General features: G+C 40.4%; 3 protein-coding genes across 3 annotated transcripts; 1 reads left to right on the forward strand and 2 right to left on the reverse strand. All coding sequences in view use genetic code 11, as the record gives it.

The window, feature by feature from the left end:
- Positions 1–590: 590 nt before the first annotated feature.
- EGR_08070 (Elongator complex protein) lies at positions 591–15054 on the reverse strand (the record flags this gene model as incomplete). Its single annotated transcript, XM_024497319.1, has 24 exons — positions 591–664; positions 715–772; positions 1453–1598; positions 1661–1785; positions 2386–2485; positions 3278–3470; positions 4185–4247; positions 4329–4390; positions 5375–5612; positions 6107–6204; positions 6277–6567; positions 6869–6954; positions 7242–7439; positions 7825–7983; positions 8943–9138; positions 9450–9773; positions 9914–10041; positions 10605–10775; positions 11912–12215; positions 13133–13411; positions 14406–14629; positions 14665–14855; positions 14893–14978; positions 15015–15054. 24 exons carry the CDS (start codon positions 15052–15054, stop codon positions 591–593), a joined length of 3834 nt encoding a protein of 1277 aa, XP_024348257.1.
- Positions 15055–17038: 1984 nt separating this feature from the next.
- EGR_08071 (Protease-associated domain-containing protein) lies at positions 17039–18011 on the forward strand (the record flags this gene model as incomplete). Its single annotated transcript, XM_024497320.1, has 4 exons — positions 17039–17080; positions 17354–17463; positions 17488–17661; positions 17891–18011. 4 exons carry the CDS (start codon positions 17039–17041, stop codon positions 18009–18011), a joined length of 447 nt encoding a protein of 148 aa, XP_024348258.1.
- A 6198-nt stretch (positions 18012–24209) lies between these two features.
- On the reverse strand, positions 24210–24605 carry EGR_08072 (hypothetical protein; the record flags this gene model as incomplete). Its single annotated transcript, XM_024497321.1, has 2 exons — positions 24210–24324; positions 24367–24605. The coding sequence occupies 2 exons, from the start codon at positions 24603–24605 to the stop codon at positions 24210–24212; spliced, it is 354 nt and encodes a 117-aa protein (XP_024348259.1).
- Positions 24606–25109: the final 504 nt, after the last annotated feature.

The following is a 25109-nucleotide window of genomic DNA, read 5'->3' on the forward strand; positions in this document are numbered from 1 at the left end:
CACCAGTCAACCCCACTGCGCAATGGACGCTGATTGACGAGAAAGATTTGCTCACCCAAAGTCGACAGTATATTCGCTCCTCGTGAATGCGTTTACGTTAGCCCACTTTGATAACCCCACGCTTTTCATACGGAATTTATCACAATTCTCATGCCTTTCTAAAATAGGTCTGATCTGTTAGCTATGGAAATTCTAATCAAGTATCGCAAATACTGTATTCGATCTTGCGGAAAGTGACAGATAATAAGCCGTAATTCTACGCAGCTATGTTAAAAGTCTCGTATGATAAATTGAATTGATCTACCACATCCGATTTATTGAAGTAGCTATCACTGTCAATAGGGAAGCCTAACTTACACGCATTTATGGAAAATCAAAATTCATGGAATCACTAATTCACTTGCATCTCATGAAGGTTAGAGGAGGTGCCCAAAATGCACGAACCGATTAGTCCTCCGCATGCGAAACCCAAGTTAGCATAACATCAGTTTTGCAGCTTTACGCGCATTAATCTCTTCCAAAGGGTCCGCAACAGTAAAATTTAGTCAGCCGTTACTACCACCGCAGCGGGAGCATCTCCTCACAGAAAGTCACAATTGATCCGCTGAATCGTCATAACCGGTGGGAAGAGTAGGAAGGTCTCTACAAGACATCAGCGCCAGGTCTGAGTGAGCAACACGACGAAAAGAAGTTTGACATCTAAACACCGCTTACCATGGAACGGGTAGCGTCTCGCTGGCCTCACATCACCGTCTTCATTGAGTCCCAGGGCCTGAAAGAAACGGGGAGAGTTACATCAGCAATGCAACCTTGATACATGATGGAGCATTATTTGATTCATTCACACAGGCTCTTCGGCTGTCGTAATGGATGGCATGCGCTGTTCATATTAATCAGGCCACCTATTCTCCCGACCAGTCTGTACGCTTATCACAGACCCACTTACCGGCGTACTACGGTATAACTATAGTGCCTAATCGGGAGTTGTATGCAATTAAGTGGTATGCTTATTTTTAATGACAAGTAAAAAAAATTATATTTGGTGAAGATAAAAGGTCACGGAAACAAAATAAACCTTAAATCGAGCATTTCCGTACCTAGGCGAGGACGGATAATGGTCTTTGTAGATGATGCTTTATTTGCTATTAAACCTAAAAGTATCTAACTTTGCAGTGGCGTATTCACGGATGTCAAACCGATTGAGTTGAGACAAAAATTCAGGAAGTGACCAAAATTGGTATTGCCAATATCAATTTACGGTTAATTTCTACATTTCAATGGGCTTGGTCTACCATTCTTATTACTTTTGATTTAATCGGCTGCTTACGAAGTAAATCAAATGTGGATATTAGTGTCGGAAAACAAGAGCGAAACCCAGATAAACGCAAGGAAAACACATGACAACCCTTAGAACATAATAGAAATATGAAAATAGGTCTGAACAGAGCCTACCGTCTCTCCAGTGATTTCGTTGCACCAAACAACTTTTAGAGCCGCGCGATGGTCGAGCAAGAGGCCGTCGGCCTGACGAGCAAGTTTGGCAGCCGTTGCGGATTCACCACACCGCCATAATTCATCAGTAAGGGCTTGGATAGTTTCTAGGTGTCAGAAAAATGGAGATGAAAATGAAAATGAATGAAGGGATTTGGCGTAGCCCTACCGAAAAGGCGTTGACAGGACGCGATAGTGGTATGGAGCACCTGTATAAGTGCCACTTCCTCAAACTTGCTGCCTCGCTTTGTGGACCACTTGCGTTCACGTTTCCGTCGGTTTTTCTGAGATCGCCTGTAAAAAAAGGCGGAGAAAAGTAATGGCCAAATCGATCATGAATTGGTGTCAAAAAGGTTTTGGTTAAACACGCCAGACTCCACAAAGCGCAGTGCGCAATCAAAATATAAAATAGCAGAAAGATCTGAATTTTCACCAGAGGCAACTATAAGTACGAAAAAAGGGGGTCATCAAGTTATCCCAAGGCCTTCTATATTTATTTATTGACATCCTAATGCAGCAAGCCTAAAATCCAGAAGTGATGAGCTAATAAATACAACTGGAAATTATGTAAAACACTACAAGAAGTAGCTATGCCGAGATGTTGGAGGTTAAGTTATCCGACGATTTTCTGAATTAATGATCAAAAAGGCATCATATAATTGGTTCACCCATTCGAGAAAAGGTTAGATTTTGTGCAAAACTTGAAAAAAATCTCGGAACAAAAAATTAACCTATTCAGTTATTGTATAAGAAAGTGATCAGCTGCCACATCGCACGCTACTTTGGCAAATGCTTGTTCAAATTCAAAGAAAAAAAATACTACTTATTCTTCTAGGAATAAGAGCGAATAAGCATCTTAAACAACGTAAATGTGAGAGCAATAAGATTCCCTACCCATAACTCTTGGACAAGAAACTATCACGACTTCCCACCGAAGTGGCACTGACGACGCTTCCAGTATCCGAGAAGAGTTCGCTCTCGGTGTTATCGAAAACTACAAAATATAAATTTAACTTCCTTATCGGCTATTAGGGTCAATAAGCAAAAAAAAATAAACTATTTTTCCAGACATCGTGTTAGAACATGGAGATAAAAGTACTCAATTATGACATTTTGGTGAGGGTAGAAAATTGCCCTTACAGGTTTGAAATCTATGGAAAGGTTTGCACCACAGGTAGTGGTACGTCTAAAAATATGTGTCTTTAATTTCCTGACGAAAAAAACAACAGAAAAGTTGAATATTCACTAACATAAGACACTACAACACAACTTGATCTAAATTTCTACCATTTAAACAGAATTCACGCATTACTATTTACCACTACAATTTTCCGTCTGAATTCCACCAAAAAAAAAACTTACAAATCAACAAAAATTCGGTCAACTCTATCACCTTTTTGACGGTCTCACAAAAGTTCAAGAAAAGGCGCGATTTCATCAGGTGCATATCACAAAAACAAAAAAACTGCCATTTGAATCACAGCATTTTTTATTCTCATAAGTTTACGAATTATTGCTGATGCCATGAAATAAACACGTCTAAAATGTAGTTCCCAAGATTTCCTGAAAGATGCCCGACAAAAGCACTATCAGATACCGTAATTCAAATATTGTCGGCAAAACCACTTGAAACATTCCAATTGTTTGAAGTTGTTAAAAACAATAGCCTTCGTGAGTCATTTGGATTAAAGAATATTCTATAATTAATTGCCCCCACACTTCTGTCCCAACGGACAAGCAAACCAAAACAATTGTTAGTAGTCGTTATCAACAGCTAGCGACATACTTTCGTCGCCGACCCCGAAGGTGGAATTTAGAGTCCTTTCCTTCAGTTCCGCGCGGATCTCAAGCAGACGCTCAAAAGACTTGCGAAAATCCTCTGCCTCGGTAGTCAGTCGAACAGCGATATCTTCGGAGGCCTTAAGAGCGCTGCGCTTGAGCAGCGCCATCATCGAACCCGTGTCGGCCGCATGATGAGCCTTTTACCAAAAGAAATTTATGAACTATTTTCATTACGCTTCATTTTTTTTACTATAATGTAGGTATAACGACGATTCAGACAGAAGGGAAATAAAGGTACTTTTACCCAGGTAAATGGGATACTTCATTTTGAGAAGAGTTGTATCACAGTAAAAATAAATCACTCTACAAGTGCTTTTAACACAATATGCCCTTCCGCCAAACTCGAAGAACACTCCAAAAGATTCGCTAAACCTCGTTTCTAAATAATAAATATTCGGTAAATAAAGAATGATAGTTGAATCAAATACTTGAAATTTAGTGCATGAAATGGGTAGAATAAATAATCCGCGCATTATTTTAAAAGCATGAGAAAAGCCCACATTTTAAATTTCTACGATTTCTTAGCTATTAAATCAAATGAGTAAACTAATAAATGATACACTAAAGAACGAAAGCAAAGCCAACTAGTTCATTTGCAAATTCTAGTGAAATCAGTCATTCCTTCATAAAAACTACAGGCTGATTATTACAATTAAGCAAAGAGAAAATGAAAAGCACATGCCTGAAGCGAATGCAATCAATGACTCTACACTTATATTATTATTGCAGAAAATACCCTCATAAGTATTTTCTCGAATTTTCCACATAAAGCATTCAATATTAGAAAGGATCTGGGGACTTCCTTATACACAATCGATTTCTTGTAAAAAATTATTATTCTACACGCTCACCAATCTGCGAGCCTCCAACCAGAGACCGCCTTCAGCGGCTATGCTGACTGCACCTTCGTAGTCCTGCGTGGCAAAAGAAAAGAACAACATTGATTTAGGAAAGAAATATGCAATTTGGAAGGACAGAATAGGAGGGATACTCACATGTAAACATTCCGAATAGATTGAAATAGCTTCTTCGAAACGACCAAGAGACGTGAGATTCACTGGATTGGAAGAAAAGGATATAAATACGAAACAACAACTAGGTCATTGATCGGTCAAAATTGACATATTTTCACTCGGAAACCCAACTAAATAAGTAAAATAAGGCCATCAATGACATACTATTTACAAATTTGCATTTACATTCCTCTGCAAAAGTGCTATATCAAGGACGTTACTTCGTATTGGCACGACGAACTCAACGGTATTTGAAATTTAAGCATGAAATACACTGAATTAGATCATATTCCCCATCATGTAACTCATCGCTTTGAAATTATCTAATTAGCTGTTTTGATCAGAAAAGCTCTCAAAATTTCCCTTTAGTAGTAATGCTTTCTCCCTTTTTCGAGGCACTTTCATCTAAAACAAATAAGGCCATTTATTTAAAGCGAAATAGATTCAAGCGACCCCAGGTTTCGTTATTCAAGGAATGACTGCGCAATTGAAGCCAGTTCAACGATGGAATTTTTCGAAGTATTAATGATGTCAAACATTTCATCACCTATAATCATGCAGTAGGAATATGTTAGGACTAAAAGATTAAATTTGCAGCAATGTTTTGAAGGTAAAACAATACGAATGAAACCAAATTGTCGAAACTAGAACGAGAGTTTTACAAATATAAAATCTTATTATTCATAATGTTTTGTATATTTGTAGAAAATAAATGACATGAAATTTCTACAAAAAAAAACAACTATCCAGAAGTAGATTTAAAACAAGATTCCTCAAAACTACTTCTCCAATAAGGCCAGCTACGATTGTGGTGTAATCACAATATCGTAAAAATTTCTAAACAAAATTCTGAGGTAAATTAATGTAGCACATATATTTGAAACAAGACAATAAAAGCAATTCCACTAAGCAGTTTTAAATACGCATCAACAGAAAATGAACACAAAAGTAATGCAAAGTTGTCGATCAAATAAGTCTCCACAAAGCCCCTCAAAGAGAGGAAAAAGAGAGGAATGTGGCCTACTCACTGGCGAGGCGCGAGGCCTGACAGTGAACCTCCTCGGCGGACAGCACTTCCTCGGCCTCCGCGTCGGCGGTTGAGGAGGCCGCAGCACAAGCGACGGCGACACGCCAGCGACGGGTGGAGTTAGTAGAGAGGAAGATGAGCGCGGCGGAGGCGAAATGATTTGCGCGCAGATGCACCTCTCCAGCTGCCACAAGGCGCCGCGATGCCACCAATTCTCTCGCCCACAGCCTGCTGATCTCCTGAGATTTGCAAAGGGTGAATCTTACTGCCCAACCACATCCAACTCCGTTCCTAACTCAGTACTGGTGGCATAACTAAGGAGACTTACAAACGTTACTTGGTGATGGATTTGACACAGAGAAATTCGATTTTCCTAACATTTCACACACTTTCCGATAGCTTACCGATTTACTATTGTCTAAATGAAGCTTAAGTATAGGGGAAGAAGGTCTACTAGCTGTGGAGTAGAGGATGCTGATGAAATGCATTTAAGAAAGGTAACGGCCATTTACCACAGAGAAAAACAATATCCCAACTGATTTTGAAGCCACTACATGAAGTCTCATCAATTAATCGTCACATATTTTCATACCACTTTCGATAAATGCTGCTATAAAGAATATTATCTACCGTTGCGTCCACTGATCTAGTGCCACTGATTTTAACCCCTTTCTCTTTGAACCGCCAACAGATAAATTTATAAACGCGATAGAAAGGAGAAGCTGAGACGAACAGAGAATTGCGGAGTCCCTGGCACGAGTAAATCCAGTGCTTCTGAAAAGAGCTTCTGTTTCTTCACGACCTCACGGAACTCCTCCCAATGGGTCAAACCTACGCACGTAAGAACGAGTTTCTATAAACACAGACACTAACAAAGAGGCGGTATGATTATTTTTTACCCACCCGCTGAATGAAGACTTTGAAGAGCCTTGGAGTAGCGATGCAGCAACAGATCAATTCGAGCATGCTGGTAGGCCGTGCTGGCTATGCGATTGTCACCAGTGTCTGCACAAAGAGCCCGTAGTTGCTGCAGGCAGGGCTGGTACTCCTTGGGGTCCAATTGGGTACGGTCAGCCATAGCTTCGGCTAGGACGAGGTTGTAGGTGCCCAGAGCGATATGGAAAAGCTTCACGGGCGAGACGTAGTACTGGAGTTGACGTAGGCCCCGCTCCCACACATCCACATCACCCTTGTCTGAAGGCAGTAAAAAGAGAAAAAGTACAATCGCACCTTCTGAGAGAGCAAGCAGATAAGGAATCAATTCATCCAGAACCAGAGAGCAGAGAAATTCAGTTAAGACATCAACTATAACTTAAGAACTAAGTTAGAAATTAGACTTATTCCCCATTAGTTGTTAAAATAAATCTTTATGGATGGAGTAATTTCAAAATAGAAAAGATTAGATATGTGTTTTGGCCTCTGTGACTAAAACGACGATTGATTAAAATATGAACTTCAAATTTTTAATTCATTGAAAGAGTTATAAATAGAGTACCTTTAAAGTCATTAAGAAGGGCTAGGCCCTTTTCCACCTCTTGAGGCTGCATTTTCACGTAGCAGGTGAGAATCGGTAGAATGAATCTAATAAAGATAACAATAGAGTCCGGAGTTAGCCTAAGTATTTCCATTTATAGAGGAATCATTCAGATGTTCGATGAAAATAACGCAAAATTAGGAAATCTACAGCGATATCTGATTGTCTTGATTAGAAAAACCTTCGTAGGGAATCGAAGATCTGAAACACGATCACACCAATGAAAACCCACAACTAGCTCTGTAACACTAAAGAATCACGCTAAGCGGAATGTTGAGACTTTTCATGACCGCTCAGACAAGCATAACACTCACTACCGCAGCAATGGACTTACTTCTTAGGCTCGGGAAGCATGGCTTTGAGGAGAGCTTCACAGACGAGATTTACCTTTGTGGCGGGGTACGGTTCGGTCAAAGGAGCACGAGGGAAATCATCACGAATATGAGTAGCAACTTCGGCGAGAGCAGCTTGAGCTAGGGGTCGTTTGCTCCCAAAGAATCCGTTGTACTCTGTTTTTGTTATATCTTCCTCGCTGTGGAGAAAGAGCAGGAAAAAAAACCAGTATTCAAACTAACGAGCGGAAGCAAACCCTACCTAATGGTGAGGTTTTCAACTTAGTTGGAAATGCACTAGTAGATTGAGGCACACATTAACAAGGAACAATTTGAAATTTGCGATAATTGTAAAGGTTTATACTTAACACATTGCACCAAAAATAATCAAAACAAATAAAGATTTCTTCAAATAGCGCACGTTGTATTTTGACGCGGGAATTAACTGGCAAAATACATCAAACTCGGTATTATCAGTCTTGAAATCACTATATCCGACAGTAGTTTCAGCGAGGAAAACCAAAATTTTCCCCATGAAATGGAAATGACTATTGGTGGAGCAGTTTTCTCCCCTTGCAAACTTACGTTAGGTCCGAGACGAGGAGAGTGATGTGTTCGGGCGAGGAAATTTGGTGCACGAAATTGGCAACGCTTGAGAGGAATTTGGGCGGATCGTAGTCGTAGAGGAGGTTGAAGTTGATCCGATGACGGCGCATTGTCTCTATCGCGTCTGCATAACGCATGCTGTTGTAAAAATAATATAATTAAGGGTAGTGAAAAAAGTTTCATGAGTCCGCTTGTTTTGGCATAAACTTTTGAAAATTGTAAACACCTACGCTTACCCCTAATCAGTGCAAATTTCTGACACATCACAAAAGGTTATAAGGTTATTTCGTACAAAAGTGGCAAATCCAAAAGTGGACTTCATTTTGGGTAAACTTTCATAAGTAATGTTTAATTGATTCAACGTAGTTTAATGACCATGAGGGGATTATATTATCGTTTCGGGCGCATGAACTAGATACCCAGGAATGGGACAAAAACCACTTACATTGACATATCCATCCACTATCTAGGATTTTACGTGTATTAATATCTTTAAGTAGCATACGGTATCCAAAGTTGAAAAGGTGAAGAAGAATTTGCAATTTTCCATCAAAGGAGAACCAGGAAAGACTTAACTGTACTCATCGCCCGAAATTAATGAATACTAGTGAATTGCCTTAAATCCTGAAATACATGAATATATAACACTACTAGACTTTTGTTTAAATACACCTTTCACATAACTTTGAGTCATCTCAAAGTTAATTGGAGCTGAGGATATAGTCGCAGTTAAGACTAATATTACATTTGGTGCATTATTAAATCCAAGTTGGATTGTGAAATAAAATTTATTCTGTTCAAATATTCAAAATGCATCAAGTGAGTAAATTAAGCTCAAAGAAATTACGAAATAACGCTTTCAGACTTTAAAAAATAGCACTATTTTGGATTTCCCAATGATTTCATCGCTAGATCCTCATGACCCACCAGACTTTATGAGAAACGAAAATATAAAATCGGTCAAAAACGATTTGGTTCTAGGTTCAAATACACTTTTTTCCAGACACCTGACCATGGATTTTAGTTTAACTAGTGAAAACATTGATTAAATGTCGGATCTCATAAAATGAAAAACAAGGGAAATGAGAGGGGTCAACCTATCGAAAATTGGTGCAAGGTGATTGAAGACAAGAGCTCGTGGGTGAATTTCCTCGAGATTTCCACGAGGCATCTGGAGCACAGTCTTGGAGGCACGTGCCACTGCGGCTACCAGACGCGCACCCGACTCGAGAGCTCGTGGTGCGAAGTTATTGCTGTTCAGTCGCTTCTTCAGGCTTGCCACGACCGAGTGAACTAAAATAAGCGGGAAAAGTGCGCATTAAGCAATTTGGTAATGATTTCTACGCTTTCAAAGGAGTATAAAACTATCTTTAAACTTGGTACATAAGAATGTACTAAAAGGACCTTATCAACCTCAACACCAATATTGCCTAAATAAAGAAGTTTAATGGACTCAACCAAATGTTGGGTAGGAGCATCGAAAACACTCTTTCATTAAGATAGGAGGGAAAATGACGCATACCTAATAGATTGATTGTGAAAATCTACGTCACAAAAAACCTTTTAATTCGCGCTTAGAGTGGTTCAGTACATTCCAGGCTTACATTCCATGGATTCCAAAGCCAAAGGCACGGTGAACAGTTGGTTCTTCAAACTGGTGACAAGCAGAAAGTCAGAGTGAAGGAAAAGGGATGAGCACGAACGCATCACGCACTCGCCAGTCATCGTCGCCCTTGTCGCTGGCGTCGGCCATGGCAACGCGCAGAGTTGGTGGCTGCTTGATTGCAGACCCACAAGGTGGGTCTGGTGCAAAGCCTGACTCTGGCAGCTGAAGGAGACGGCATAGATTTGGTCGCAGGCGAAGGGAAAGCTGGCAGGGGTTACGTCGGGAAATTCGTAAACTGCGGTACTTCCACATCTCGCAGTATCTACATTAAAATGAAGAACATGCCAAATAAAATTTTGAATTAGCAGGACGGTGTGAAACACTACTGATCGGCATAGCTGGCACTCGTATAGCTTGATAGTTTGCTCAAATATATAACAAACATTTGCACAAAAAGCTGACCTTCGAGGCACTTAAGTTTGACAATGTGAATGCCTCCATCACCAACTTGAACAACGATTTCGCCGCTGAGTCCATATACAAGTCCGTTGATAACGGAGGTGGCAGTGTTGGCGAGGGAAGCGAGACACCTAAAATAACCACCGTATTAAAAACCACCATGACAAGCATCCATTAATTGCAAGTGGTCTTATTAGGATACCCAGTTAGACGAAGTGACCAATATTATGCTGCATTACAGTGTCACAAGCAACCAGCCACAGATATTGAAGTGTGGTGAAGCATTTACTGATTTTTTGTTTCACTGATTCTGCATCTACGATTTCCGGTTTTGAGCTATCATTGGCACTACTAGTTTTAAACGAATACTTCTAACACGGTATACAGTTTTTACGAACGTCAAAATTTTTAGCCTTTTAATGAAAACCGAACAATTTATTTTTATTTATACGTCATGACCTCTAAAAGATTATAACTTAAGTTTAGAGCTGCCAAGCACAGTGAAATCAGTTTAAGAAAATTCACTTCATTTTAAGGCGAAACGATGCTAGCATAATTAGGGATTTGGGTTGGTTTCCAGGTGAATATTACCATAAACGGGCGCATTGTTATATTGGTATTAAACTTTAAAATATGAGGAAATCATACTTGAAGCTTGATTAACACAGAAACAGACGAGGCTATCAAAACTCACCGTACTTCAAAAGTGACTGAGTCGTTCATCATCAATTGAGTGAGCATACCAAGATGACGCCCATCCTGAGAGACAAAGCAAAGCTTCTTGGGAGAAATCCATGTAGCATGCAGCAGTTGACCGTGGAATATAGAAGAAGCGGTTTCGCTGGCATAAACCACTGCATCCTTTCTAATAACAACGAAACCAAAATAAAAAAGCAAGTGCTCGAGGCGTGTTCCTTAAAAATTTACTGAAAACTTGGGCTATGAAGTGAGGATGACGGTAAACTATACTAGCAATGCTTCATCTAACTAAAGTGGGACAAATGGACAAAATGAGTTTAACGTTTATAAAAGCAAATCAGTCTCAATAAACCTCGGTTAATCTGGCGAAGATAGTACAAAAGCATTTAACATTGCTACTAGAACAGGCACAGAAAACAAAACCTTGTGAATCATTAACAGAAAATATGAGAACTGGACAGTGAAAAAGCCGTTAAGAAACATCCCAAAATCAGTAAATTCACGGATAAGGACGGTATAAGTTCCACAGTTTTCGATTACAAATTGAAAGCTATATTGTAGCACAGGGTTTAGAGAAGACAAAAGCAATAAAACCGACACGATTTTGAAAAATATGCCACCTTAACGAGCGCAAACGCCTAATGTGTAAACAAACATTTCTACGAAGGATAGCTTAAAGCTTGATTTTTAGAAACATTTATATTCATTGATCAAAACAAGTAACAAAAAAGTGAAGGTCCACTAAAGTGAGTAAGTTCATATTTCAAAAGAATAAAGTGATATGGAGTGTGACACATCTTGGAGTTGAAAAACAGACTTTTTCGATACGTAGATAATATTCAAAATGAAGAATGGTAAAATGACCCTTACGGAAGCTCAAAATGTATTTGATCCACAAATTAAAAATAATGGGAAAGGTAGACATGAGGCCTGCAAGCCTCGTCAACTAAGCTTAATCACGCCGCAAGATAAGCCAACCCCTCACATGCATAATAAAAAGCAATGCGATACAAATCTAACGGAGGAACGTTTTAGTCCCATATTTTACCAATGTGGGCCTTAGAGTTGTCCACAATGCGGCCACCACCTTAATGCTGTAGTTTTTTGTTCAATTCCCGTCGCACAACTTCCTAATAATGGCGCAGACGTTCCATGAAGATAGTTTCGCTGACGACTCGATTGAATGATTGCGTAGAGAGCCACCAAAAGATCCAACACCAACAACCTCGTCTCAAAAAGCCGCCTATTTTTACAGCATACACAAGTGTGGATGTGGTAGACACCTATCACAGGGAAACCTACTTCAGGGCCCATGCTTTAGTGGCACAAGGAGCACTGTCGGGCGCAGCCTGTTGCCTCTGCTGCAGCACCGTCAGGTTAGCCGAGGTGAGGCGCTGAGGGCCACACCAGTTGGTAGCCAGCGCAAGGACCCAGGGTGCAGCAGTAGAATCAGTGGGCTGGACGAAAAGGGTGACGCCATCGTCAACCGCATTCGGCCACGCGGGCGAGAGACTCACCGCGCCTACGGCCGAGGGAAAGATGAGGCGGGTGGCGCACATAGGTGGTGGGATAGTGGCGTGCGCTAAGGCAGTCAGGCCTACGTTACCTTCGAGGAAGTGGAAATGAAGTAGCTTCACCTAATTCCGTGCTCTCAAGATTTTTATAACAGTAACTTGGCTATTTGTCGATCAGGTCGCTGATTAAAAGAGAGAAGGATATTTTAAATGCTTTCTTTCGGTTAAAGTTGGAATTAAACATTTTGAAATGATAGGGTTCCTAAAACACAGTTGGACCTTAGGTGCCGCTAGAGTAAAAGATTTTGTGATATGCTGATGTTGCTATCATGCACAGTCTCTACAAACTGCCGCCGCTCTCATACTACTTTGCCGTGTTACCCTTGACATGATCAATTTCATCAAAGGTTATGTTTACATACTTGGTGAGGAGTTCAAAACTATGCAATTAGATCCGATTTCCCACATTACGAAGCAGGGCTATTGAAGCTAAGGGGCAAGAATGCGTTTTCATGAGTTCAATCTCACCAGAAGAGTTATGATCAATAAAAAAGACCAAGGCTAATTTAATAATGTGTAAGACAAATTGGAAAAATGGAACTAAAAAGTGAAAGGGGAAAATGAACCATGCGTGGTCACGACCATTGATGGCAGCAAACTTGTTAAGATCTTAACACCTCCCGTTGAATAAGAGTACAATGGCCCCGTTCAAAAAGTACTCCGGTAAGTCCCCTAGAGGACGAATCGGGATGTATGGGTAAAAACACCACTCTTGTGGAAATAATGTCAATGATAACAACAACTAAAAATACGCTACGATGTTCTAAAATCATCGCAATCTTGGAAACTGCGGATACCACAGATAGACGGTTCCTCAACCATATTTCGGTAATAAAAAGATATGCGTTTTCGATGAGTCGGTTTCAGAAGTATATGATAATAACCATGAGTAGAAATAACGACAAATAATTATTCGAGGAAATTAGTAATATCAAATAGTGCCACTTACAACTGTCGATAACAGCGACAATGGCGGGGTCCTCGGCACCGGGGTGCCAGGCGCTCCGATCGATGCAGCCAACGAGCGACCAAGAGGAGAGATAACTACCCTCGACCCCAATACCGAGGGATACCGCGGTGTAGAGAGTGACGGTGCCAGCCTCATTAGCATTACCGAAGGTCAACGAGACCCGACCCAGTGGGGTAGACGGAGGGGGACGAGGCCGTGGCAGGGGCGATAGTTCCGTTTTCATGCTCCAGTGGTAGTTGGAGCTGATGTAGAGCCTCACTGTGGTAATTAAGACAGAAGAGAATTGGAATTCCAGAAACAGATTCTCGTAAAGGACATTCAATGAACTACGATCTTCCGACTAGTTATTCTGGTAATGGGCTTCCAAAGTGCTCAGGACATTTGCAAATCCAAAAATGCTCCACACTCAGAGCTGCGAATAACCATACTTTTCTGGAAAATTGAGCCCTCCTCAATTATGCCAAGATCCTTATTTTAGAAAACGTATATTTGGCACTCTTGCCGCTGCCTTTTCTGTTTGATCATGTTCCGTGACAATTCACTTTACGTTTGCTAATAAACGGGTGCGCAAAGGCATTTAAAAGCTAGATACACAGGAGTACTGTGAATATTCCTTGGTCTCCAAACTGAGACAGTAAGAGCCCCATACCCTAATTCTTTTTATCGTCTTCGCGTCAGACTGGATTGGCAAGTAGCCAAGAGGCCAGTCAATCTAGCTAGTCAGTAGCGGACGTTCACGCCATAAAACCCAACAGTGTACAGCAAAATGGGTTAGGAACTGCGTTCGCGATAGATTGTTCGTCCATGTGAAATACTCATTTGAAGTTACTCTAACAATTTGTAAGAATTCACAAAACACAAAGAAACCAGTAGTACAGAACGAAGCGGTGGAGGGCCTTTATTCATTTATGCAGTCTGATATAGGGATAACAGCTGGTAACCAAGAATAAAAAGCATGCTTAATGCCTGACAATATTATTCGGGGCAAAATCACAACTGAGATAACCATTAATATGAAAGCCTTCAAGGCATAAAATAGAAGCACGTTAATGAAAAGAACCTATAATGAGGGAGAAGGTCACCATTAGAGTTACGCAATATGGTACTTGAGATACCTGCCACTTTGAAATTGACGGCTCTACATTACTTTCACACAGAAGGACAAAAGGTGTTCTGCACAGTAATTCATCTGGAAACAGGTTCCAGAACCAGGGTCATGACCCATTTAAAAGCAGGATGACAAAAACCTCACCAAAGGGGAGATTCGTATTGTTAGCTGAGTCAAGTGGAAGAAAGAGAACTGCCATGATATGTTCCTCCATGTCGAAGGTGGTCTTTCCAATACGAAACATATCACAGTCTGGCGCGGAAAGCATATGAACCTCGCCGTGTTGAAGGCCATTCAACTCGTAGAAAGCCATTTGGAGACAGCTGCCAGCACGACGCTTGCTGACGGCTATCAATTGAACTTTCGGCCTAGAGAAAGGATAAGAGATCATGAATTAACCTACCGCCAGCAGAGTCCAGTCTCTAACGCGTCGGTCCCTGCACCGACTGAATGAAGTACCCCACCGGCTTCAAAAATGTGAAGCCGACGCCGGGCTTCAGGACCACTTGAGTCTGACCATGTGATCACAAAATATGCCCCATCTTCACGCCACGCAATTTCCACGGGCAGAACGGAAGAAGGAGCAGAAAGAACCTCCAAGAATCGAAGATCCCTTGAACTGGAAACATACCTTTATTTCGGCTTCGTACTCTGCCCTCTTTTTGACCCCTTTAAATTGGGTTTCCTCATTACCCCACCCCACACTAACGAAGTTGACTTAGAAAGGAATTAATGTCAAAGTGAAAAAAATACGTTTTTCGGCGCTGAGATTGAATAAGTCTATGGTGGCCATTATTTCTATGGAAGAATTAATGAGAAAAGCTTTGTTGTTAGCTAAACAGGTATTACGTCAAGGTCAATTTTTACCTGTAACAACCACCCCAACGTGAGACTGGGGAGAAAAAATGCAGTCGTGAATAAAATCACCAAAACATTGACATACTAAAATCTCCAGCAGATTTAGGCCTAAAAAAATTAATCAAACCTGGTCGGGAGATTCAAACAAAATAATAGAATCACCACATTGAATACACACAAACGGAGGATTCACGTAAGCAATTTTTAAAACACATTTTTCATGGAAATGTGTTACAAAACCGCCTCCGCGTTGAACACATCTTAGACCCGCATTGGTCGCAATCCAAAAATCGGAGAATTTATCGACATGAATATCATTAATAGCGATACCTGGCACTGTCTTACACGCATGTGCAAGTGTCCTAAGATTCCTCATCAGAGATACAAATGTTGCGTGCGTAAAACCCTACCAATCGCCAATCAGAGGTCAAAAGAGCCTTTTAGGGGGACAATTTAAAACAAACAAATGGGAAAAAATGTAATATACCCGGAAATCATTACCTTAAACTGCAACTAAAGCAAAAACCAAAAACTGAACTAAAGAAAAGTTAAATTGACCACAGAGTCTAAAATAAAAAGCAGGTCTGTTAAAATTAAACATTTACTTTACTGTGATTCCGAACAAGATAATTTTTTTAAAATCTTTACACTTGCAATTTTCAACCTGTTGTTTGACCCAAAATTAGAAAGCCGTACGCAAGAGGATTACGTTATTGATTAGTAAAGGGTAGGCGTAAACGAAATCAGTAACGCTAAACATTTTTATGATTTTGAGAAAGTGAATAGAAATGCGAGAAAAATGTTTAGTAGAGTAATTTTAACAAGTCAGAGGAGTGTAATAAACTCTTACTTACTAATTTGCATCGCTTTCCCAACCAAACATCTTTTGCAGGTCCCCCCTTTACCTCTAATTTTGGCCTAAAAAACCTTTAATTGAACTATTTGGTCTCGAAAGGACTGTTCTTATAAGTCATTAGTTAGAGGTATACAATTTAACGGAACGTCTGTTGCAGTGTTTTACACAGCAAGGTGAAGTGCGACGACCTCCCAACCTCCAGATTTGTGATCAGTCAACATTACTCAATAAAAGGTTGCTTATTTTAAACATGCATCACATATGGTTAAGGTGCTGCCCTTATGTAGCGTCCCGAGACTCCTTGAAAAGAAAAAAAGCTAAAATACTTAGGCAAAATACACATATATTTAGCACAGAAAAGGTGTATGGGTTATTGGCATGGCTTGAAAGGCCAGCTAACCCTACAAGGTACAAGAGAGCTAATTCAGAGTAAACTGTGGCGCCTCGCCAATACCAAGGGGGTAAACCACCATCGTATTAAAGTTTTTGCTTAAATTCGCATCGAATTACTGTCCCACGACGTAGTGATGGGCACCTTTCAATCTTCGGATTTGAATAGATAAACAATACCGCCCTCATTATATTTAATCACGTTTCGCGAAGAGAAGCTACGAAATAACTCTTACTGTGAAATTCCAGTACTTTCAACAGGGAAATACTATGTCATTCATTAACTGTGTATTTACTGGCCGGTGATGGTAGGCACTTTAGCTCGGCCATTGTACCTCCTAAAATTGACTGGGCTTTGAACCATGCTCTCAGCTCTCTAATCTTTCATAAGTCAAACATATATACTCTATTTTAGCATTGTATTTTCCATTGTCATTACTAATTGCTAAGGGCGCTGCAAATAGCACTCTATCATGAAGTAATATTTTGTTTTAAAATTTGGGAAGGCCTAATCTGCACCAAAGACAAATGTACTTTTCAAAATTTAACATTTTGTTGCTAATAAAAATTTTTTTAATATTTTTAGCACGTTTTTTCAAATAAGCTTACGGCTATTATTTTGAGTCTACACTAGTTGGGGTATTTAGCAAAGGCGTTCTATCTCGCTAGAAGCATGCGCGCCAACTTTATGCCTCCGGCGTCTGCTTGTGGATATGTAGGTTTTGTGTAGCTTCCCAACTAATGAAGGTGAAGACAAAGGTTATCCGACAATCCTTTATTTTGTCATGCATATCAGTTGCTCTTGGTAGGTGACCTGCTTCCTTCGTGCCAACTTTGTTAGTTTTGTCACTTTGTTCGTGTAGTTTTGTCGACCGAATCGCCTTAAAAGTCGTCGGCAGATCCGGTCATGATGCCATTTTCCCTCTGTCCACGTCAAGCATTGGGTCTCAATTCGTGCGTTCTGTTTCTTGCTTACTATTTTTTTTAGAATGTCTCCTATATTTACACTAAACTCGTTCCGACCCAACCTATCAACGCTTGTTCCCGAATCTCCAATGCCAATGAAGTTCAAAACGGAATCGCTTTCGTCATCAGGGGGTTCGGTTATAATCTTTTTACCAGCTGTTCTAGTGGTTGCAGTTTCGTAACAAAAGCCAGTTTTGCGCAGGCTGCCGGTGCTGTGGCATTCATTTCCTACGACTATCAGAATAACTCTGCGCGAATTCTCAATATGTTACCTGATGAAACATCGACTAAAGTCTGGATCCCTTGTGCTTTCATGCAGGGTAGCCATGCGTAAGCCGTTGTTCATTTCCCAAAATAAGTAGGACGCTGTCTGCTAGACTCCCTCTACCCTTGATCAATTTTTCAGTATTGTTGTATCTTATTTGAAAAAATACCGATTGCATTAGTAATGCTTAGTACCGAAGATGCAGAGATTCGATGTAACTCAAGCTGACTCTTTTATTTACAACGGGTTCCCACAGACTAGTTTTGCCTAGTTCTTTTTTCTGTTCTTTTTTAGCCAACATCTACTGGAACTGATGGAATTGGACAATAAGACCTATTTGGACGTGGACTTCCCCGTTGACCAGACTGGTGCGCTTATAATCTTGGATAAGTACTCGCCCATGCGACTGCGTTGACTTGCCCCCTTGACGCCTTCATTTGCGCCCCCTTGTTCAGACTGTTTTATACATAAATCTAGCATATTTCTCTACTACTAATGTTGGGACGCTTCTCCCATTTCTTACTGTTTTGCGGTTGGGTGTTGGTAGTACCCTTGACATTATTAACTTCTCCGCCTTGTGATTGGAACTATTAAGTGTTAGTTTGTCGACACAGTAGGTAGGATCCCAGTTGCAACAAGGTAGAGCCTGTTAGCTACCTCTCACCGAGCAGACATTCGACTCGTGACCTCCTGCTCATTTAGGATCGTGCACGTGGTTTCATCCTTAACGCTTCATGCGTTTTAGCACTGAAAGCGGCCACGTGAAGATTAATGTTAAGCTTAAAAACCAAAGTTAATATGATCCTTTAATGGTGGTTTCTGGTACTTCATGGAGGTGTAAAAGTCATAGATTGAAATGAGTGAGAGACTCATATAGACCTAAGTGCGAGTGCCACGTTAGTCGGGCACGTCTCTGCTGACTTAAATGAATTGCGTAGGAGAGTCGACAGCCGCGCGGGGAACACGGTTGACCAGTGGTAGAACGAGGACGACAAAACCAATGTATCAGTAATAAAAATGCAGGAACAGTAGCGATGTGCAACAGCTAGCAGTGAAAAGTCGGAGTTTGTACGGACGTGCAAAGAAGATGTTCAGATTTCAGTCAACAAAACAAGAAGCCATCGTTGTGTGGTCTCATATTCGGAAATGGTTTGCTTTTGACCCGAAATAACCCTGGACAGAAAAAATTTAAAAATACAAATGTGAATGTCACCACTTGGCTACATGGAAAGTGCTATGGCTAAATGTGCTGCTCAGTTATTAAACTGCAATTTGAACGGAGGTTCGCTCCAGTTTGAGCGACAGCAACTTGACCTGAAAAGGTTGCTATCGTTCTGTTTGAATTGTGGGAAAAGTAATGCAGATAATCAATCTAAATGTTGCTAATGATGCCAGTGGCTAGGCTTAAAATTATTCAAAACAAGCACTCAGCACCACAGTACCTATTTGATATCAAGAAAAACCGCGTGACAACTTGTCACGATTATAACCAGCAAGCTTACCGTTCACCACAAATGTATTGCAAAGACCGCCATAATGCTTCTTTTAAAGACATGTGCATTGAGTAACTGGAAGGTGAATTACAATCTAAATCAGAAATTACAATCATACTTAGAAAAGACATTTGAATAATTGCGTGCTAACTGCCTCGAATGATCTCACATTCCTTGCCTCTTACTCTGGTTAGGTGCTCCTGGTCAAGAAAATTAGGTAAAGATATCTTTCACTAGAGAATCATAATTGTTTTCGGCTCCCCCAAGTAGCCGAAACCGCTCAGCCATGTAGGTACCGTAAACCGACCACTTGGCACCTAAAAGGTACACACATCTACGGCCCAACGAATACCACCCCACTCGCCTCTTTGCGAAAGGATTAAAGGTTCGTTCCATTGCTCAACAGGTTAAGTAGACCACTCAAAGTTTATAGGTATACAATCTACATTTATCTTAAAACTTCACAAAAGTAAACCGCCTTCATGAAAAACCCCAACATACGTAAAAGGTGCAAAAAACAGTCACATTGCAATACGATAGTGGTTTATCCCTCGGTACTGGTGAGGCGCCACTTTTGTACTTTGAATTAGCCCCCTTGTACCTCGATGGATGGGGTGGCCTTTTGGGCCATCCCAGTAGCCTAGACATCTTCTCCGTGCTGAATATAGATATTATGCCTGAGTATTGTGTCTTCTTTCGTCTTCAGGGAGCTTCGGGACGCTACAATATATTGCAGTTACACATCAAAAATATTATGCCGAACATGGATATGCTATTTTACTTACGAATTGATTCGTATAGGATCTATGAATAATTGAAAAAAGGTTGTGTAGACATAGGACTTGGTTTCAGTTTGGTAGATATTTCAGCTTTTTTAAAATTCGAAGCCTAGACATGTTAACTTGGCAACGGAAAGCCATATTTTACCTACACACTTATTTGGCTGGGTAAACACAAATAAAAGCAAGTGTCCAACCCATTGCTTCCAAATATATCCTCTTTTTGCGAGGCTTTCAGCTTGACTAATTACAATCTCAATTGATTTTACAAAATTCCCACGCAAACTGTCCTCTTTACTTGTTTTCGAAGCTTTGATGTGGCAATTACATGTTTTTAACCTTATTGAGATCACTTGATCCTTCAAATTTCCTGGCAATGAATACAATTTTGTCTATCGCATTATCAAATGCAAACAGTCATGGTGGCCAATCGTAAAGCAGCACCTCTAGGTCAGGTTGTGTCAAGTCTCATGAGATGCCATCAGCTTTTCAGCCTTTGTCGCTACTCCGCTGGGGTTTCTGGTATGTTATGTGAGCTTAGATCAGTGCATTTGCAGAACTTACGCCCTTTTGGAAACCGAGCGTTTACTCAAGGCTGTTAGGCCATATCTCCTGTGTATTTTACTGTAGAGAAAAGCACTGATCTTGGGAATCACACGTCTTGTGCTGCTGCCTGAATAGTCCCTCTTAAAAGAAACCCTTCTAAACACTCTGGTAATTGATAACTAATTTTATCAAATCCTACTTTGATGTACAGACTTGCCTTCTTTTCCGTACTTTGTTCCTGAGACTTGTACCCTCTGTATCTACTCTCCCAATTTGTAGGTTTTCAAACATTTTTTACTGGAATTTTGATGCATGCTCTGCCATAAAATATTGCAATAATTAGTATCTAGTATAGATCTTGAAGTTAGCTGACAGACCCGGGTGCAGTTTATGTCCCAGTATTCCCTAAAATCATATTTTGTCCTCATTTTGTATAAATCAGGGTAGTGCACTTTTTACTATTTTTGTACGATTCGTAAAAGTGGGATGCGTAACCCCTTCCTTTTGCTATAGCAGAATAATTAATGGCGCAGCATTTGAACTACCTTCTCATTCTAGATAATGTCCTGTTACCAATGCGCCAAGAAACTCTCTTTCAGCGCTCAAAAGGTACAGTTTATGAGTTCGTCTTCATCCTCTAACTATTTTACTCCTCCAGGTGGCCTGTCCAATGTGCAAATTCATTATGTGCAAAAAGTGCCTTGCTCATACGTTACCTGGAGGCGGCGTCAATACCAAAGTCTGCCTTCAGTGTTATGAAAGAGCCACGAGGTAATTTTTTTGTACATTTTCTTAAACTGCCTCTCAAAGTAACGAGCCCGCCAACGACCCCTGCGAGAATGACCCCCCTATCAACTACTTAAGGTGAGATCGCACACTTTCCATTTGATGTTTTTTCTAGACGAATAAAGGCTCTAAAAAATAAAAGGCTGGAACCACTCAATCATTTGCCACCAAGGAAAGCGGATCTTAGTGATAGTAAGTTGTGTGCTTCCTCCTGTTAAGCAAGTGTTTTTCTTTCGCCAACCTCTTATTTTTTATCTCATGCTTTAAGTCGCGAAACTGACACAACGGCTGGACTCATTGACTGCAGAGGAGGTAAGGCTTTTGCCTAAATTTGTCATACTTGTTCTAAATAGTTTTCCATTTGAAGCTAATTCACCATGACGCTTGAGAAGGAGACTTCAATCAATTTCGCTCTTAAAATTGAAGTACCTAATTAAGACCATTAGCATCTTTTTGCGAATGTATGAATACGTATTTTTAATGAAAAAATGCCTGTTATTTTAACTTTTAAAGACTTTGAAGCCTTCAAGGTGGATCAAACTCACAGACGTGTATAGTCTAATGTATACCAAAGGCGTCCATTCCTAGTCCGTTTTTAAGACTTAAGTCGTCTGATAAGCATACCCGACACTTATAGGCAAAGCATTCTAGCGAAATTAAAATGAAGCCCTGCATTTGACAGAAGGGCAACAACTGTGCTAAATATATGTATTATTCGTAGAATACTTTTTTGACGTTTTACTGTTTCGACATAATTTTAAGCGCAAAAACCTTCCAACCGAAGCAGAATTGCGGTCTAGATTGGACGTCTTGAATGATTTTCTCCTTACCCGCAATTTTGGATCTAAATCTGCGTCGTCAACGAAAACTAATCAGGATGAAGTGAAGAATATCGTGGATCAGGTGCCTTTTTGGTTCATTTTACTATAGAAATGTTGAATTAATGTTCTAGTAATACATCTATTTTTGTGCTAGCATGCCACAAGTTATTGTTCTTAAATAAATTTTAAGGAGTGAAATTTACTTGGTGGCTGAGATGCCCTTGTACTTTAATTTAAAGTATCCTTGAATCGAGCGGTTTATTTTCCACAATTGTTCATTTATTTGGAGCCGTTGAATTATTATTCTTTGAAGCAATGTAATGTATTTTCTGAAGCCAAAAATGTTAGGAAGAGTTTATTCGTTTGGCGGTAATTGGCACCAAACGGATCAATAACTACTCATTTTTGTTGGAAATTGCCTTGGTAATTGAAATGCTGAGGAAGCGGCTGTCTTTGAACTGTGAAAGTTCATAAATGGTGAATGCATCGTTTAAGTCGCACCTGACGGCGTTGGGAAACTTGACTTCCCTCAAGTGCGCTTGTCCTATCAGATGCCGTTTGAAGGCTACCCTTGTATAACTAACCTCATTTTAGTACATTTTTTAAAGCTACTTGCGATAATATGTCCTAGAGTGTGTTCTACTGCCTTGTATTCCTGAGATCATCATCTTCCAAGTGTATCATGCCTTTACGCCTTCTTCAAGCCATTATGAGTGTCATGCTTTTTTTCTGTTTGGTAATGGCCCCCAGTTCAGTGCTTTTAGAATCCAAGTCAAACTGGAAATTGAAATTAATGTGAAGTACATGATCTATCCTCATTTTATTTAGTCGCTAGTTAAAGTTATAACGCCTAACCTCGTTGACTATTCAAAGTGCATTTCCCCGTACAAACGTCATGAGCGCCCGTTTCTTGTCTATATGTACCATTCCAGTGCTTTTTTAGCGTCTAAGATCGTCAAAATATGCTGCAGAATATAGCCCGAGAAATTTGGCATTTATCAGTGGGTAACTGCTACTCAATGACCACGTGCCTGTCTGTACCTCAAAGACTACTGTGATAGTGTCGATTTTGCCAATGCTACCGCTTTTGCTTTGGCGCAACTAAATTTTCGATTTCTTAAACACATTGTTGCATTTGCTTGACTTTCCTCTTCTCGTGTCGATCACGTCATTGCGTGAATGTATGCATGAAGTTTAATGATGTTCCGCTTATTGGCACCCCTATCTAACCGGTATCAGGTGATGGAGTACAGTGAGATTTTGGGTGATTTTTCCTTTTTAAGACCACAGATTCAATCATGTGTCTATCTGCTTAACTGATAGTGCAGCGTGAGAATTTGAAACGAGCAGTTAACACCTGAGACATGCCTTCACTGCAGTTTGTTAGACAAGAGGGACTTTTTAAGAAGTTTGATGTTTTGCTACCTTGTGCTTAGACTCTTTTTCCTACTGTACATGTACTTCAACATTTGATTAGAACAAATTGTCGGTACGTCCAAAGGGAAGGTTGTGATACCGGCCTGTCCGCACAAGTTAGCTTCGCAGATTGTTATAATGCATTACTTTAAGGTTTTTCATCTGATAATGACCAGACATGCAGCATTCTAAACTATGATATGTGATATAATAGACTTGTTATTTGTGAAATTGAGGTAGAAACACGTCAGCGCAATTTGACGATTTCTGCTCCACTTTTTAAACCTGAAAACATGGCATCTCGTTATCCTTTAGCTTGCAATTGTTAAGGTTTTGGGTACTTGGAGTAATTTGTATTTATTTTTACCGACTAGATACAGGATGAAGCTCGGCTATCTACGCTACATGGACAGCTCTCGGGCCAAAATGCCGAGACGTCCACTACCAAACGAATTTACTGCTCTCTCTGTGACAATTTGGCCAATATCCTGTGCCCAGCCTGTATGGACCAGGAGTTCTGTAAATACTGCTTCCAGTGGGTAGCGAAGATATCCTTCCCTTTTCATTTAAAAATAGTCTGCAAATTATTACTCTCATCCTTTCTAGACGCGCCCACAAATCGAGGCACATGCGACACCACGAAGGGATTCCTGTTTCAAAACCGAACAAAAGTTGATTTATCTGCCTTCCTAATTATTATTATTATTACTGTCATGTTGTTCTCCTATATGGGGTCTCTTAGCATGTGGTGTACGAGCTTCACTCCGAGACCCTAGCATGTATTTTGATCTAGTTTGGTTTCTTCCCGCTGGTCCTTCTCTACGTGTGAGCTTGGAAAGCCAGGAATGTGCTGGTAGGTGCTGGAGAGATGGTCAAGGCCCTTCTGCCTGGAAAGATGTATCGTGGGGATAAGAAGGAAAAGATCTTACGCCGCAGCCAGAAACACTTCCTTTGTGATAGTATTCTTGCCAATTCCGCGAGGCATTATGTCGAACTCGGTGATACCCAGGGTCTCCAAACCATGTTTATATTGCTCAAAAGTGACGTACCCCCGCATGTTTGGGTCCAACATGTGGAATATGGATTCAGCATTTGCCAAGGTGAAGATAAAAGGGTTTTCGCCACGGCCGTGCTGAGCTGCCTTCAACTTCTCCAGTATCGAGATCATATACTCGATTGGGTTTTCTAGACATTGTTGTTGAAATGGAGAGGGTATTATTAAATCACTTAAATGTTATTGTAGATGGGGTGCCGTGACGCTTCGTGCACTGATATTGGCTAGTATAAGTCGAATGAATCTGGTAAGTGAGGGTAGTGAGACATGCAAGAAGCATGGTGGTTGAGCTCCGGCGGGTTGGATTTTCACGGTTTCCTATATCAAAGTAGACTTGCCTGGTCTGTCAAAAACAACTAGGCTGCTGAGATTGTGTAGCAATTCGGGGATACGTTTTTCGTCGAGATATCTCTCTGCCTCAATAAACTTTGGGCACTTCCTGTAATCCATGCCGCGCTGGTGCACGAAATACCATGACGCGTGTAATTTAAACAAGAGAAACCAAGCATTCAATTTGTTCGTCAGCCGCAGATTTATTTGTATTTACAAATATTGCTAATATAGTAGGAATATGAATTGGAAATTTAGGCGCTATGTTTGACTCTGGCGACCTTAAAT

The sequence above is a fragment of the Echinococcus granulosus genome, assembly GCF_000524195.1.
Source record: "Echinococcus granulosus chromosome Unknown EG_S00095, whole genome shotgun sequence".
NCBI classification, from domain to species: domain Eukaryota; kingdom Metazoa; phylum Platyhelminthes; class Cestoda; order Cyclophyllidea; family Taeniidae; genus Echinococcus; species Echinococcus granulosus.